At 49.7% G+C, this 17844-nt stretch overlaps 1 protein-coding gene across 1 annotated transcript; it reads left to right on the top strand.

The window, feature by feature from the left end:
• The first annotated feature begins 1308 nt into the window (after positions 1–1308).
• On the top strand, positions 1309–17510 carry LOC142559403 (uncharacterized). Its single transcript, XM_075671003.1, has 3 exons — positions 1309–1684; positions 1799–2048; positions 17477–17510. Exons 1-3 carry the CDS (start codon positions 1309–1311, stop codon positions 17508–17510), a joined length of 660 nt encoding a protein of 219 aa, XP_075527118.1.
• The last annotated feature ends 334 nt before the right edge of the window (positions 17511–17844 follow it).

Genomic DNA, 17844 nt, shown 5'->3' with positions numbered 1-17844 from the left:
GTCGGACATAGACCATGTACTGATCGAAGTCCTGCCGAGCATAGGAAGTAGGAAAACTGGCCTTTTCGTGCTCAACGTATATAGCTCCCCCTCGCAAAGATACCGCACTCACACTTTCGACGCCTTCTTTCGCGAAGCGATGGCCAAGGCCGCCTCCAGTCCCTTGCTGATATTCGGAGACTTCAATGCGCCGCACACGCAATGGGGATACGGAGCCGACTCGCCGAAAGGGAAGAGGCTAGCCGGACTGATGGATGAGCTCGGCCTGACTGTACTCAACGAACCGGCTTCGCACACGAGGATCGGACAGGGAGTGTGCCGCGACACATCCTCCGACCTCTCCATCTGGTCAGGCGCGGGCGTGGTTACTTGGTCGAACTCCTTCGAGGACCTGGGCAGTGACCACAGGATTCTGTGCCTGACCGTGGGAGAGGATGAAAGCGAGGAGGGCGTCTGCCGAAAGGCGAGAATCGTAGACTGGGACAGATTCCAGAAAAATAGAGAGCAAGACAAGAAGGAGGGCCCCATCGAAGACATCGGCGAATGGTGCAGAGTACTACTGGCGGACGTAGGGAAAGCCACCGATGAGATCGAATGGACGGACTGGCGACAAGAACCACCCAAAGAAGAGCCAGACAGATCCCGCGGAGCCGTAGACGACGGCGCTCCCCAACCGTCCAGAGTGGACAGCCGGCTGGCACATCTTATTGCGGCCAAGAAATCCATGCAACGGAGAGCGAGTAGGCAAAAACTCAACAGGAAAATACGCAAGAAGATCGCCGAAATCAACCGGGAGATCGAGACGCATTGCACCCGCCTGTGGGAGCAAGAATGGCAGGAGCTGCGCGGCACGATGAACGGGAACATGAGTGCTGGACGCACCTGGAGAATTCTCAGGCACCTGCTCGACCCGGCAAGCACCAGAAAGGCGACCCGTACAGAGATGGCCAAGCTGCGACACAAGTACAAGGACGACCCAGAGGCCTTCGCGGAAGAGATCGTGCAGACGCACCTCGCACGCCCGGAAGGGCAGAGTCACCCAGAGTACTGCGGGGCTCCCACCGAGGAGCTGGACGCGGACTTTTCCGTGCAGGAAATTAGAACGGTTCTCCACTACTGAAAACCAACTCGGCGCCTGGTCCTGACAGGATCACCAACAAAATCCCGAGGAACCTGAACGACGACGCCATCGAGAAGCTCTGCGAGTACATCAACGCGTGCTGGAAGGAGGGCCGAATTCCGCAAGAGTGGAAGACCGCGGACGTTATACTGATACCAAAGGTGGGCAAACCGCTGGAGGTCCGAAACATGAGGCTGATCTCCCTCACGTTCTGCGTCGGGAAAGTGATGGAGCATGCCTGCTTTAAAAGGGTGACGACGCTGCTTGAGAAGCAGGACGCCTTCGGCATCCACATCATCGGCTTCCGGAAGGGACTTTCAACGCAGGATGCCATGCTGCAGATCCAGGAACAGGTCGTGAACGCTCCGAGCATGCACGAGCGCGCCCTCCTCGGGCTAGACCTCAAGAGCGCCTTCGACACTGTGAAGCACAAGGCTATACTGGACAAGATCAGCCGACTCGATCTCGGGGCGAGGTTCCACCGATATGTCAGCAGCTTCCTGAATGGGCGCGAGGCGACAGTCAAGATCTACGGGGCCCCACAACGAACAGTCCGAATGGGTGGTGCGGGAACGCCGCAGGGCTCCGTACTCTCCCCCATGCTTTTCAGCCTCGTCATGATCGGCCTGCCGGAGCGTCTTGACGCGATAGAGGGCATCAATCATACGATATACGCAGATGACGTGACGGTGTGGACCATGGAGAACACAAGCGTCGGCGAAATGCAAGACCGGCTGCAGCGGGCCGTCCTGGAGGTCGAGCGGCACCTCGAAGACATGGGACTCGTCTGCTCACCCGACAAATTGGAGATCCTGCTCCACAGGCCGCGCAAGAAAGGACCACTTCCGCAGGCCGTGCTAGACGCCCGTCGTTTGGGCGTCCGCGTCAAGACGAGGGAGGGGACCCGAATACCGACGGTGTCCAAGTTGCGAGTGCTCGGCCTTTGGCTGGAAGAGAACGGTGCCAACCGCGAGCTGGTTGCCCGACTGCAGAAGAAAGTGGCCGTCGCCACACACCTCGTGCGGCGGGTCGCGAACAAGAGGAAAGGAATGAAGGAACACAACGTTACGAGGCTGATACAGGCGTACGCGCTGAGCCACATGGCGTACGTCGCCGCATACGCCCACTGGAACAGGAGCGAAACCAACAAGCTGAACGTGGCGATCCGCAGGGCGTTCAAGAACGCCCTGGGATCGCCACCTCAGTACCCCAGTACATGCCAACCCACAGGCTCCTCGAGTTGGGCGTACACAACACGCTCGAGGAGATCGCCGAGGCGCAGAGAATCGCGCAGCTGGAGCGGCTGTCGAGCACCGTAACGGGAAGACGAATCCTAGACTTGCTCGGGATTCAATATCACAAGGCGCGTGGACTGAAGGAATCACTGCTACCGCAAGTCAGGGACGCCATACAGACGGAAAACATGCCGAAGAACATGCACGCGGTGCATGACGTGCAAAGACGTATACGCAGGGCGGTAGCAATCCTCGAGAAGCATGGAAGACAAGAAGGCGTCCTCTTCGTCGATGCAGCCAGGTACACACGGCCAGTCATTGACTCTGATGGCGACGAGGAACGTCGACCACCGCCGCCGCTACAAGGGAATGTGCGAGACGAACCGCAGTTACCAGCACTACCACCACTACTGCTACTACGACAAAAAAGGCAGCAGCAACAACGGCAACATCGACACGGCTGGCCGACGGCGGCGGCGCCCGCCTTCTCCATGGCAGTCGTAGATACAAAGGGAACGATCCGCGTCACGGCATCAGCGAGGCTGCCGTCGGCCGAAGAAGCGGAAGAGATGGCCATAGCCCTCGCGGTACTCCACGGAGGTGCGGATGATAACCTGATCATCAGCGACTCCAAATCAGTGATTCGGAATTACACCAAAGGTTGGGTGTCCACGGATGTGGCGCGCATGCTCAACGCCCGGGCCGGGGATTTCGGATCCGGCGCGATTACAAACAAGTCCCTCAAGTGGTTCCCCACGCACGTCGGGGAGCTTGGCAGTAACAACAACAACAGCCACGACAATAATGACACCAACAATGCTAACGGCCGAAGACGCAACGACACTCCACCCAACCACAACGAGCGCGCCCACCTCGTCGCGAGGCAGCTTACCCGCCGCGACGCGGTCACCCAGAGGGCAGCCGCTGCCGTTGTTGTGCGGGACCCCATTGGAGGAGTGACGGCGACGGCGGCTGCCACCCCGTCTGGCGCGGACGCTGTCGTTACCAATACAACACAAATCGCGGCGGACGGAGCTGGGGATCACGCGGACGCCGACTGCGATGTCAAGGAGTTTCCGGCAACGTACAGAGAAGTGCTTGGTCACTATAGGAAAGAACGAAAAAAATATCCACAACCCCACGGGCGCCTAGACAGGTCCCAGGCGGTCGACCTGAGACGGTTGCAGACGGGCACTTTCACCAACCCCTACCACCTGCGCCGCCTGTGGCCCGCGCTGCACCCGTCGCCGGGCTACCCGTGGTGCGAGCACGAACGGGCCCTATGGCCCATGTGCTTTGGGACTGCCAACGCCACGTGGAACAAGGACAAAGAGGAAGGGGGAATACAACACCAGAACCCTCTGAAGCGGGGCGCCTCGCTGCGAGATGGCAAACCGCCCTCCTCAGCGAGGCACCCGAAGACCAGGAGTGGGCTGTCCAGCGGGCTAGGGCCGTTGCCGAAGATCTCGAAAGATTTTCCTCGGGCGATGGACCCCTGGCAGCCTAGCCCCGGGCACCAACATCAATAACCGTTGGACAAATAAAGTTTATTCCTATCCTATTCTATCCGGTAGATAATAACCTACAGTTTCTTTATGTCAAGTTAGAATTTATAGAGGAGCATGCGTGTTGGACACTCTCGCCTCGAACTGGGGAACCGATAATGAGCTATGCCTCAAACCATTCCAGGCTTGTGAAGAATGGTGTAGTCATTTCATTTTTCTGGTCAGCGTTGTTGAAGTCTTGTCACCACGCTGTAAATATTGCATTTCTTGAGCAAGTTGATTGGTTGTGACAGGCTGGGTACCCGCTAGCTGTGATGCTGGCGTCATGCGCTAGAATAATGAAACAACTTAAACAGGATGAAGAACCATGCAAAAAAAGGAATTAAAGGCCGAAAGATTTAGCTTCCAAGGTTTCAGTGATTCCGTATGTGTATGGCCATTCGCACAGGCCCTTACAGGTGGCTGCGAGTTACGAAGTAAAAGCAGTGTTTTCGGCAAAAACCGAAATAGGTAGTGTGCAAAGAAATAGATGATGCAAAGAAATAATGCAGTGTTAAACATCCGCGTAAGAACCATTTTTTTGATTGCACGAAGAAATTGGTGTGTAAGATTCCTATGGCGTGTGGTCATGTGTACGTAGGGCAGACTGCGAGATGCATTCACATGAGACTAAGGGAACACTTGTCTTATCTGAAAGGTCACCCTAGTACGCGTTTTACAATGCATTGTAAGGAAGACGATTGCTTAGCTTGCTTTACAAGCACCGACATTTTGTTTAGGCATAGCAATCAAACCACCCGAGCAATTGTTGAAGCTCACTGTATTGCAAGACAAAAGGAAATATGCATGAGCCATCCTTCTGTTTCATTTTTGGTTAAACGGAATTCACTTCTGTCATCAATTATCTGTCATATTTTCATCGTAAGTGACTGTTTTATGTGCCTTGCTGTTTTCATTTCGACCGGGTGGCGTTGTTCTGCGGCATTTTATCACAAGTGTTGTTATTCGCGCTATAGGCGTGCTCTCTTGCGTAGATCGCACAGATCTGTGGGTCTTTAAGCAGGTGGTTCTTCGAAAATAAAACCAGTGGTCAAAAGCGCTCGTCCTTGTGTTGCTTCTTTTCTTCGTCCCTGTTTGTTTACGCCCAAATAGTCCTTTAACTTCGCTAACTTGCGATACTTTGAGTACCGTCTCTCAGTCGGTTGATGACGCCTGTCGTTTTGGTGAGTATATTTTCCGCTTGTGGCCTCGCTGCGGTAGTGCAGAACCTGTAAAGTCAGATACATCATCAGAACATCTTCTCAGGCTAGTTGGCTAATTCTCGCCGACGTTGCACGTTGTGTCAAAGAACACTGCACACAGGCACACAGGACAAGCGCTGCGCAATGTCTCAGCTTGAATGTCATGTTCGACTGTAAAGACAATTCCATTCTCAACACATGCGCGTCATATTACATCACCTCACTTTTAAGAAAACACATGAAAAGTCCGTTCATTATTAAATTTCTAGTGCACGTGACAAAAAATGAAACTGACTTCTCAAATCGTAGTTTTATCCATGCGGATTCATTCTTATTATATGTGGTTGCATGATGTGAAGTAGGAATACGCGCCCAAATTTAATAAGCAAGGTTCCAAGCTTTAGTCCTGCTATATAATCATGCAACATGTTAGGCATTGCTGGTTTCTCAATAGCTGGCTGAGAATACTATGCATCAGGTTTTGGCAGCAGTTTTCTTGATCGATGCAACTTTTTTGATTCATCTTGTTAAGCATTAGCCAGTGGAGCGTTGTATATATTTTGCTTGATTTTTCAGCAATGTACTCATGAGGGTAAAACAAACTTTTAATAGTTTAAAGGTGCTAAGCAACTTAACATTGTAATTTCTGCTCCGGAAGAATTTCTCCTATAAAGTGGCATATCACTTAGGGATAACCCGGCAGAGCGTGGCAAGAACTGTCATTGGCATATCGTATGCTGTAGCACTAATCGTGGCGCGACTTTTTACGAACCTGAATTCACTGATTGTCACCGATAATTTCCGTCTGCGCGTGAGATAGCATCAATCGGCTAAGTAGCTTCAGTTTTTTACAACACCGCAGAAAAATACACCGCGCCAAACCAAAAAAGATATTCACTTGAAAATAAGCGCGGAAAACTTTTCGTTTAGTTCTACAGCTTTTCATAAGTAGAGCGCTGGTTTGTTCATAACGACTGCAGAAAAAGTATGCCTACCTCTCGTCCGCTGGGAAACGGACAAATTTGGCCTTCGTGTTGCTCCCCGAGTTGCCACTTCAAACAGTCGCGGAGGAAGCTTTTTATCATTCATTCAGTGTTTATTTATTTATTTATTTATTTGTACATACTACAGCCCCATAGGAAGGCTACTGCAGGTGTCAATCAAAACAGCAGTCAACAAAAATAAATAGAAATCAACAGTGACTCTTACAAAATTTGTATGACAGTCAAATAACTGAAAAATCGCTTTCATAGATTCTTAAAAGCAGCGAAACAGTGAAATGCGTACGCATAAAACATCCTCATCATCATTATCATCATCATCATCATCATCCGCTGTTTTATGTTCACTGCAGGACGAAGGCCTCTTCCAGCGATCTCCAATTACCCCTGTCCTGCGCCAACCGATTCCGACTAGCACCCGCGGATTACCTAATTTCATCGCTCCACCTAGTCTTCTGTCGTCCTCGATTGCGTTTTCCTTCTCTTGGTACCCGTTCTGTAACGCTAATGGTCCAACGGTTATTTAACCGGCGCATTGCATGATCTGCCCAGCTCCATTTTTTCCTCTTGATGACAATTACAATATCGTCTCTGATCCAAACCGCTCTCTTTCTGTCTATTAACGTTAGGCCTAGCAATCTTTGTTCCAACGCTCTTTGCGCGGTCCTTAACTTGTTCTCAAGCTTCTTTGTCAGTCTCCAAGTCTCTGGCCTGTATTTCAGCACTGGTAAAATGTACTGATTGTACACCTTCCTCTTCAATGATAATGGTAAGCTTCCAGTCAGGAGTTGGCAATGTCTGCCGTATGCGATTCAACCAATTTTTATTCATCTGTGAATTTCCTTCTCATGATGAGTGTTCCCTGTGATTAATTGACCAAGGCAAACGTACTTCTTCACAGACTCTAGAGGCCAACTGGCGATCCTGAACACTTGTTCCTTTGCCCGGCTATTTATTATAGTCTTTGTCTTCTTCATATTGTCGCAATACAACAGGGACAGTAGACACGGAGACGTTCAAGAGCCGCAGGACAACTTCTTCAAATACAAAACAGGCCAGAGACACGTCTTCTTCGTACTTGCCGAAAATCCAACTGACCCACTAGACGAAGTCCGTTAGTGTCCCTATCTTCGTTGTCGTCTGCATAGAAGAATAGACGCGTCATTTGTCCCTCCCTAAGAGAGCATCGCCCCGATGCTATACCAGAAGTGTCACTTGCGGAATAAAGGGTCTCTCGCATAGTTATTCGCTCACATACGGCTTCATGCGGACAACGTGCACAAGTTCAGGACGGTGCGTGCGGCGCCGCGTACGATTGGGACTATCGGGGACGACCTCGTACGTGACGTCACTGAGTCAGCGCAATACTCGATATGGTCCGAAGTATCGCCTTAACAGCTTCTCGGAGAGGCCTCGTTTGCGTATGGGTGTCCAAACCCACACTCTGTCGCCGACGTCATAGATTACTATTCGACGATGAATGCCATAGCGCCCTGCGTAGTATTCTTGCTGCTGGCAGATCCGCAAGCGCGCGAGTTGCCGAGCCTCTTCTGCGTGTTGCGTAAACACAGCGGCGTCCGTATCAGTGTCGTCAAAGTCATGTGGAAGCATAGCATCCAACAACGGTTGTACATCCCACCCATGAACAAGGGTGAACGGAGTCATGCGCATCGTCTCTTGTTTCGCCGTGTTATATGCAAAAGTGATATACGGTAGGATGTCATCCCAATTTTTATGCTCAACATCCACGTACATGGAGAGCATGTCTTCAATTGTTTTGTTTAGGCGTTCTGTTAATCCGTTGGTTTGTGGATGGTAGGCGGTTGATTTCCGATGCGCCGTTCCACTTAGCAACAAGACGTGATCTAAAAGCGCAGCCGTGAATGCGGTTCCTCGGTTTCTTATTACGACGGTTTGTGCGCCGTGTCGCAACACAATGTGCTCAATGAAAAAGCGCGCCACTTCTTCCGCTGTGCTTCTCTGGATTGCCTTTGTTTCAGCGTAACGTGTGAGGTAGTCGGTCGCTACGATAACAAAGCGATTCGCGGCAGTAGAAGTAGGAAGCGGACCCAATATATCCATTCCGATTTGGTCAAATGGTCTTCGAGGAACCTGAACGGGTTGCAGGAGGCCGGCTGGTTTCGACGGAGGCGACTTGCGCCTCTGGCAGTCGAGGTAAGTGCGGACGTGATGTTTCACGGTGGTGTTAAGTCTCGGCCAGTAGTACCTCTGTTTCACTCTGGCCAACGTTCTCGTGTAGCCTAAGTGACCACAAGTCACCTCGTTGTGACAGGCTTGAAGTACTTCCGTACGAAGAGCTGCAGGAATGACGAGCTGATAGGGGGACCCGGTCGAGGAAAAGTTTCTTCTGTAGAGGACTTTGGCTCGCAAACAAAACGACAACAGGCCTCTTGCGAAAACTCTAGGCGGTTTCGCAGATCTACCCTCTAAGTAATTGATGAGCTCAAGCAACTCAGGGTCGTTCTGTTGTTGTTGGGCGATGGTGGATGTGTCCAGAACACAAAGAAATGCCGAGTCTTCTTCGGGTGGCGCATATGACTCTATCGGCGATCGAGACAGGCAGTCAGCACCCGTATGTCGTTTCCCCGACTTGTACTTGACAGTCATGTCAAACTCTTGCAGCTGTAGGCTCCAACACGCCAGTCGTCCCGAAGGGTCTTTAAGGTTTGTCAACCAACACAGTGAATGGTGGTCGCTGATAACTGTGAAGTGGCGGCCATACAAATGTGGGCGAAATTTCATAACAGCCCATACTACGGCGATGCCTTCCTTCTCAGTTGTGGAGTAATTAGCCTCTGTGCGGGAGAGTGTTCTGCTTGCATAGGCAAGTACTCTTTCTGTGCCCTCCTGCCACTGCACAAGAACAGCGCCCCAAACCAACATTGCTCGCATCAGTGTGGAGCAATGTAGGAGCGGTCTCATCAAAGTGAGCAAGCACTGGAGGTGTCTGGAGACGTGCCCGCAAGTCAGTGAATGCACCTTGCTCTTCGTCGCCCCGTAGAAAAGCAACGTCGTCTCTCGTAAGGCGAGTGAACGGCGACGCAATGCGAGCAAAGTCCGCTATAAACCGCTGGTAATAGGCACAGAGGCCCAGAAAGCGCCTGACAGCCTTTTTATCGGTTGGTACTGGAAACTGTGCTACGGCCGCAATTTTCTCAGGATCTGGGCGAACACCTGCGGGGCTGATGATGTGACCGAGAAACTGTGGTTCCCCGAAGCCAAAGTGGCACTTCTACGGCTTCAGGGTGAGGCCGGCAGATCGGATGGACTGCAGAACCGCTTCAAGCCGTTGGAGATGTTCTTCAAAAGTTGCGGAGAACACGATGACGTCGTCCAGGTACACTAAGCATGTTTTCCACTTCAGACCCGAAAGCACAGTATCTATGAGGCGTTGGAATGTAGCAGGGGCAGCGCACAAGCCGAATGGCAAGACTTTAAATTCGTATAGGCCGTCTGGCCTCACAAAATCAGTTTTTTCATGGTCTCTCGGATGTGCCTCGATTTGCCAATATCCGCTTTTAAAGTCCATTGAAGAGAAGTAACGCGCGCGACGAAGCCTGTCGAGTGAATCATCTATACGGGGAAGCGGGTACACGTCTTTCTTTGTCACTTGATTTAGTTTTTGGTAGTCCACGCAGAAACGCAAGCTGCCGTCTTTTTTCTTAACTATAGCTACAGGAGATGCCCAGGGACTCGTTGATGGTTGAATCACGTCGTCTTCCAGCATTTTTGCCACTTGTTGTTGTATGGCTTCAAGTTCTCTGAGAGCCACACGATAAGGATTTTGGTGAATTGGTCTTAGCATATCCTCTGTAATTATCCGATGCTTCGTTAGAGGCGTCCGTCCGACGCTGGACGTCGACGCAAAGCAGTCATTCAACTTCGACAATAGCGCGAGAAGCAGCTCTCGTTCGTGCTGCGACAAAGCAGTGCTGACGTCGAGTGCAGAAGCTCGGCCTTGCGTAGGTGCTTCTTCGAGTAGCGAACAGCAGCCTCGAACATCCGCAACACCATCAAAATAAGCCACAGCCGTGCCCTTTGGAAGGTACCGTCTCTCTGTGCTTAAATTGGTTAGTAACAAGTTAGCGCGCCCGTCGGTGACATTGACGATTCCTCGTGCGACCGAGATACCGTGAGTAAGCAACAACGTGGTTATTTGATCGGCAACTCCCTCGCACTGAAACGGTGCGTCACATGCTACCGTAACAAGGGTGCATGATCGAGGTGGGATGACGACGTCGTCTTCTGCTAGACGAAAGGAGTTGCGTTGCGGCGATAAGCAATGGGCCAAACCAGGGCTCTTATAAAACGTCACCATGCGGTCCCGAATGTTAATTACGGCGCCGTATTCTTTCATGAAATCCATTCCAATACTCACATCCTTACAGCACACAGGAAGAACGATGAAAGTGGCCACGAAAGAAGAATCCCGGATGCTAATTCTAGCAGTACATCTTCCAATAGGCAGCAGTAATGGCCCGCCTGCCGTCTTTATGTGGGCTCCCGTCCATGGCGTCTTTACTTTCTTCAGACGGAGGACGAGTTCCGGACTCATTATAGAGAAGTCGGCACCAGTGTCGACTAACGCTGTCACCAGCTTTCCATCCACCAAAACATCAATGACGGCGCTCCCAATTTCTTCGGTGTCGGGGTTTATCGGCTTCACGTCATTCTGCGGTGAGAGTGTCGGGGGCTTTTTGTTGTCTTGCGGTGGGCCTGCAACCTTACCCCCAGAGGTCACCGCCTTCAGTTTCCCCGGCGTGGGCTGGGCGACCTTCTTCCTCGGAGGTGAGCAAAAGTACGTCCATTAGGGGAAGGCATCTGACATGGAGGGGTTGGAGAGCGCGACCGACGGCAGAAATCGGACTGAACATGCGGCACAGATTCGTCATTCGGGTGCGCTATTGGAGGTCCCTGAAAAGCAGTTTCGTCGCGGCGTAGCATGGAGTCGTCATTTGCACGTCGACCATAGGACCACGGACGAAAAGGTCGAAATGATGTGTCGCGATGCCAGCAATGACGCGAAATGTGGCCGACGCCTCCGCAGTGAAAACAGGACGGGCGCCTATCGACGGTGCGCCATGCGTCGGTTCTCCGAAATTGCGGCCGTCCCGTAGTGTGGTTTTGCAGCGTTGAACAAGGCGCTGTGAACGGCGGCTGGTGGTATGACTAGCTGCGTGACGGTCGCGCGCCTCGAAGCCTCCTCTTGCGGCGGCGACCAAGGAGCGACTGTCAGAGGCTGGTGGTACGGCGGTGTGGTTGTAACGGGTGGTGGACATCGGACAGCGGCTGCGTAGGTGATGGGACGCTGGTGATCTTGCAGATCGGCTGCCGGTAACACCTGCCTGATTTGTTCACGCACCACTCCGGTGATTGACGCTACGGGTCTATCCACTGTCGGTGTCAGAAGCTTTTGAATTTCTTCTCTGACGAGTTCTCTGATCAATTCCCGCAAGGGGTTCTGATACTCGCCAGTCACTGCGGCGGCATTGATTGTGGTGCTGGTGGACAGTCGATCATACTGTCTGCATCTCCGATGAAGGGTCCGCTCAATAGGCGTAGCCTCTTTGATAAAGTCAGCGACGGTGACTGGTGGATTCCGCACAAGTCCCGCGAACAACTGCTCTTTTACACCTAGCATGAGGTAGCGCAACTTTCTTTCTTAAGTCATTGTCGGGTCGGCTCTACGAAAGAGGCGGGCCATGTCCTCGGCGAGCATTGTTACCGACTCATTAGGTTGTTGTACCCGTAGCTCCATCATCTGCTGGGCACGGTCGTGTCGGTCGGCACTCGCAAACGTATGTGTGATTTTCTGACGAAAGTCATTCAGTGTCGTTAGGCTAGCTTCGCGGTTTTCGTACCAAGTACGGCCGCTGTCGTCAAGGGCGAAATAGACGTGGCAGAGCTTTTGCTGCTCAGTCCACTGATGAATCTGTGCGACGCGTTCATATTTGTCAAGCCAGTCTTCAATGTCTTCGAAGACTGCTCCGTGATAGCGATCACGAACCAGAGGATGCAGAACGGTTACTTGCTGTGGACTGGAAAACCCGCTGCTTTGGGGTGCTTGCTTTGGGCTGTTTCCGGCCATTGCGAGATGTGTGGAGCTCCTAGAGGGAGGTGGTTGGAAAGGGGAGAACTCCGAGGCAAGGCCTAGCACTCGACGACTAAACCGATGCACGGCTGTTGTAACTGGTGATAACGCGTCCGGGTTAGAGGAACGACTCCCAGGAGGACTTCCGAGCATCAGGCGCGGTCAGTACCCAGCAGCTCCACCAGTGTCGCAATACAACGCGGACAGTAGACAGGGAGACGTTCAAGAGCCGCAGGACAACTTGTTCAAATACAAAACAGGCCAGAGAGCCGTCTTCTTCGTCCTTGCCGAAAATCCCGCTGACCCACTAGACGAAGTCCGTTAATGTCCCTATCTTCGTTGTCGTGTGTATAGATGAATAGACGCGTCAATATCCATCTTCGATCCCAGTCTTACACTCTCTCTGTTAAGGCCCTCAGTCATTTGTCGTAACTCGTCTGCATTGTTGCTGAATTGAACAATATCATCTGCAAACCGAGGGTTGCTGAGATATTTGCCGTCAATCTTTACTCCTAGTTTAATAGCTTGAATACTTCTAAGCACGCAGTGAATAGCATTAGAGAGATTGTGTCTCCCTGCCTGATCCCTTTCATTATAGGTATCATCCTGGTTTTCTTGTGTAGAATTAAGGTAGCTGTAGAACTTGTCTTGATATTTTCCAAGGTATTTACGTAAGCGTTCTCTACTCCTTAATTACGTTGTGCCGCTATGACTGTTGGTATCTTTACTGAACCCAATACCTTTTCGTAATCTATGAAAGCCATATAGAGAGGCTTAATATAATCGGCGGAAAACTCGATAACCTGATTAATGACATCTATTGGATCCATTGTAGAGTCTCCCTTCCTGAAGGCCGACTGTTCCCTTGATTGACTAAAGTCCAGTGTTGCCCTTATTCTATTGGAGATTATTTTCGTAAATATTTTACATATTACGGAGAGTAAGCTAATGGGCCTATAATTTTTAAATTCTTTACCGTCTTCCTTTTTGTGGATTAGTGTAATATTTGCATTTTTTCAGTCTTTAGGACCATTGCATCGTTGGACACTTCGTTTAAAGACCCGCCAAACTTGCAAGCAATATGTCTGCTCCATCTTTAATTAAATCGGCTATTATTCCGTCTTCACCTGCCGCACTTTCTCGTTTCATGTCTTGCAAGGCCCTTCTCACCTCATCGCTAGTTATAGGAGGAGTTCCTGTATCCTGTTCATTACTGTTTTTAATTAAGGTATCCTGACTCCTCTGGGTACTGTACAGGTCAGTATAGAATTCTTCCGTTGCTTTTACTATATCTTCGAGATTGCTGATGATATTATCCTGCTTATCTTTCAGTGCATACATCTTGCTTTGTCCTATGCCAAGTTTCTTTCTCACTGGTGTCAGGCTGCTTCCATTCTTTACGGCTTCTTGAGTCTTTCTCCCGTTATAGTATTGAATATCACTTATTTTCGCCTTGTTGATCAGTTTGGACAGTTCCACGAATTCTATCCTATCTCTTGAGTTAGACGTTTTCATTTTTTCGCGTTTCTTTATTAGGCCCTTTGTTACTTGGGAGAGCTTGCCTACTGGTTGCCTTGGTGCCTTGCCTCCCACTTCAATTGCTGCCTCTGAAGCCAACCTTCTTACGGTTACATTCATTAGCTCCATATCATCATCCTCTCTCTGTTCTAAGGCTGCGTATTTGTTTGCTAGTACCAGCCTGAATTTGTCTGATTTTACCCTTACTGCCTGTAGGTTACCTGTTTCTTCTTCACCAATTTTGCTCTTTCTCTCTTCAAATTGAGGTGGTATCCTAGGCCTCAATAAACTATGATCACCGGACTTTTTGCTACCTAGCACTATACTGGGATCAGCAAAAAGTATGAAGCAAATTTCATTTCTTGTTTCACCATTAGGGCTTTTCGAGGTCCACTTTCTTTTGCTACGCTTCTTGAAAAAGGTGTTCATTATTCGAAGCTTATTCCTTTCTGCGAATTCTACCCCATCCGTCTTCTAGCGTTCCCAGAATCGACGCCGGAGTTGCCAATTGCTTGTTCATCGGCCAGCTTTTTCCCTAATTTTGCATTGAAGTCGCCCATTACTACAGTATGCTGATTTTGTACTTTTCTCATCACTAATTCAACATCTTCATTTCATAAAACTGATGTACTTCCTCATCATCATGACTGTATGTTGGAGCGTAGGCTTGTACTACCTTTAATCTATACCTCTCATTAAGTTTGATGACGACTACAGCCATCCTCTCGTTAATGCTTTACAATTCGTCAATGTTGCCCGCTACGTCCTCATGAATTAGAAATCATACCCCGTATTGCTTCTCACCTAGGAGGCATCTATAGCAGAGGAGATGCACGTTATTCAGCAGTATATATGCCTCACCCGTTCTTCTAATCTGCCAAGGCCGATGATATCCCAAGCAATGTCTGATAATTCCTCAAACAGTCCTGCTAAGCTAGGCTCACTCGAGAAGGTTCGGGTGTGAAACGTTGCAGGCGTCAGTTTCCATTAGTTGCCTGTCCGGATCCAGAAATTTTAGCACCCTCTGCTGCGTTACAGGTCTGACCGCCGCCTTGGTCCGGTGCTCCGCAGCTGCTGGGGACTGAGGACCGTTGGGTAATTGAGTGAGCCATTTGGGTGGGGGTTGCGAATTCTGCACCAGGGAGGCCAATTGCTGATCTGGTGAGAGAGTGTCTTGTTGAAGCTTTGTGGCCCTTCCTAATTTGGTTGTACCTGGATTAGTATAGCCTCACTCGTTCTCAGTATCTTTTGACGGTGACAGGCGTCACTCCAAGCCTGCATCCTGAGCAATTGAAACATGCTTTCACTTCGCAACCCGTTTATCACTTATCCAACATTGACCACCCTTACAAAGTAAATAGCATCACTTGTAAAGCCGATGATGATTTTCTAGTGCGGTGTGAATATTCTGACTTTCGAATAGTAGTTTCGAATATTACGCTATTCAATATTTTCTTTGAGAGGAGCTGTAATATTCGTGCTTTACGAAGTATTGGCAAACTCATGGTCACACGAGTGTTCACTCTCTAATACAGTCAACGTCCCATTTTATGGACGCCCGATTTTTAGGACATGCCAGATAATTTGGATGCCTTCGCAGCACCACCATATGGTACCACATGGAGTCGATGTATTAGAACATCTGAAATTTCGTATTCAGGAACACGTTGCCATCCATTTTCCTGACTTTTTGCCATGACCGCTGGTCCGTAACCGCATTGGTCGAAGCCACCAGCGAGGCGTTTTTGATTATCTCGGCACCTCGAACAGGTGATCGCGAACGTCGATCCACTGGCAGCCGTATAGCCACCACCACATCAACGCTAGGCCTTGTAACTTCGAGGTTCGCTAGCAAGCTTCTTGCTGTTCGGTGCCTTCTTTTTCACCGAAACAATTGGCTGCTATTAGCAATGGCACCAAGACCACCTTTACAATCCTCGCCAAAGGCTTCGAAGCCCGGAAACCGCGACGTCGCATAATGCCGGTTCCCGAAAGTGAGCTTCTCCTCAAAAGCGAAACGTTACGCAGTGAAGCATGCGCTCTTTATTGCAGTGAAGCATACCAAGAGTGGGCAGGGTCAACTGTCACTTGACAGAGTATGTATTCCTTAATATTACATGCGTATCCTATAACATCCTATAACGTGCCTTCAGAGCAGACTTTTTCGCGTGACAGCATTTTCTTTTTTTCGCATGGCGGCCTGCTGCAACATTTGGTGGTGAGTACATACGCTGTTGTTCGCTAATTGTGGATAGAAATGGAGAGTGGCTATAACGAACTAATGTTTATAATGGAGTAATTACGACCATGTTCAACTTTGTTATAATGAGATTTTTCTGTATTCACACAACCCCACCTTTTTCATTCTTTTCTACCTCGTACATCGACAGTGTGGAATTGCCTTCCGCTCGAGGTACGATTAATACCAGGTTACGACTCATTTCGTTCATCTCAAGTGCGATATCTTCACATTGATCACTGACCTTTTCGTTTTTTTCAGTTGTTGCAAACAGTTATCAGGTTGGCAATGTGTTGGGTTCTTTGTGTATGTAGCTCGGCTTGTTGTTGTTTGAGCTACTGCGTAGCATTGTTGCTTATCACCATTTGTTCTCTTTATTATTTGCTCTGTTGAACAAGTATTTGGCTCTTTATTTTTCTCTTACGGTTGGCTTTCTGTACAGTCGACTCTCGTTACAACGGACCCTGATAATCTGACAAAAAACGTCCGCTTTATCCGAGGTCCGTAATATTCCAAACGCCTCACTTCCGAAACCTTCTTCTCGAGGTCTAACAACTTTATTGCAAAGAGCGAGTTACGTACGTCGAAAGTAAAAATCAAACAAAAAAGAAGCAGTTTGGCCTTAAAGGTAAAGCATCCAGTGCGGTGGCAAATTAAGCAAACACCAGAAGCAGGAGCAAGCGAATTGACCTTCGTGCTGTGTCTCTAAACGTCGAAAGCATAGAGCATACGAAGCAATCTGCACTGGGCGCATTTTGACCACGTCGCAGATCCCTTGCAAGATATGGTGCCTGCGCCGCAAGCAGCAGCTGCCAGAGTATAACCACCCTCTCTCTCGCCTCCTCTCCCCTACCCCCGATGAAGATGGTGCGTTTCCGTCCCGCCTTTCTCCTTCGCGCGATATTAAGCCGCGATTGTTTGCTGACCCTCGTAAGTCAGTTGTCAGCCCGTATCGACACGGCGAAAGTATATTTTATGTGCCCGATTTTGAAAAAAAAAATGCTCCTAATTTTGTGTGCTATAGTCGATAGTCCGTTGTAGCGCAGTCTGTTAGAAGAAAGCTTCGTTGCATTAATAGGTAGAACAAACTAAGGCTCAAGTATTGTCCGTTATCTCCAAAGTCCGTTGTACGCGGGTCCATTGTAAAGAGCGTAGACCCCCTGTAGAGCACTTTGTTTCATTAGTCTTCATTGTGCTCGCTATTTCTCTATATGTTGCGTATCACTCTCCTCTGTAATGCGCATGCGCTTGAGGGTAATTAAATGAAATGGAATGGTCACACGCCATCTCGTCACAAACGTTCCTTGCACACGTGGCAGATTAACTCTAAGACGTGGCACACAGCTGTGCATGCGCTCAGCCACAAAGACAGCAGCTATGAGCAGCCATGGCTGCACTTGAAACGGAAACGCATTCCCACCTGCCCCCCACTCTCTCTTCTCACGCACGCGTGATCGCTTTGCCGCGAGCTTGCTGCCCTCCCCTCTTTCCCCTTGCTCGTTCAGGAGGACAGCACTCATCAATCCACCATCCTTCTGATCTCGCCTTTGCATGCTGTCACTCGCACCTAAAGCACATAGTGCGCACGAAGCACGACAAGACCTCATGTCTCTCGCACTTTACATGGAACATGATGTTGCTCTGTTTAAGTAGTCGCTCTGGTCACGTGGCGCGTGATTTGAGGGGTGCCACTTGTAATTCAACAATTTGACCATCTACGACCACATAAGTTTGCGTTTATTGTCTTGGTATTCCTTTGCAGCGGTAGTGAAATTTTGTTATATCTGTATTGTGTATAAGCACACCTCGTTATATATTTAGGTTCTAAATACAGTGTTCTACAGACAAGATGAACACTTCATTACATCGAGAA

The sequence above is a fragment of the Dermacentor variabilis genome, chromosome 10, assembly GCF_050947875.1.
Source record: "Dermacentor variabilis isolate Ectoservices chromosome 10, ASM5094787v1, whole genome shotgun sequence".
NCBI lineage: Eukaryota > Metazoa > Arthropoda > Arachnida > Ixodida > Ixodidae > Dermacentor > Dermacentor variabilis.
This window is presented reverse-complemented; position numbering and strand designations above follow the sequence as displayed.

What these genes read in the sequence shown, in the direction of transcription:
- LOC142559403 (XM_075671003.1), top strand. Translation starts at nt 1,309, where the DNA reads ATGAGGCTGATCTCCCTCACGTTCTGCGTCGGGAAAGTGATGGAGCAT. An exon ending in ACGAACAGTCCGAATGGGTG is followed by an intron (nt 1,685 to 1,798) that starts GTGCGGGAACGC and finishes CGATATACGCAG; the next exon opens with ATGACGTGACGGTGTGGACC. An exon ending in ATACCGACGGTGTCCAAGTT is followed by an intron (nt 2,049 to 17,476) that starts GCGAGTGCTCGG and finishes TTGCTCGTTCAG; the next exon opens with GAGGACAGCACTCATCAATC.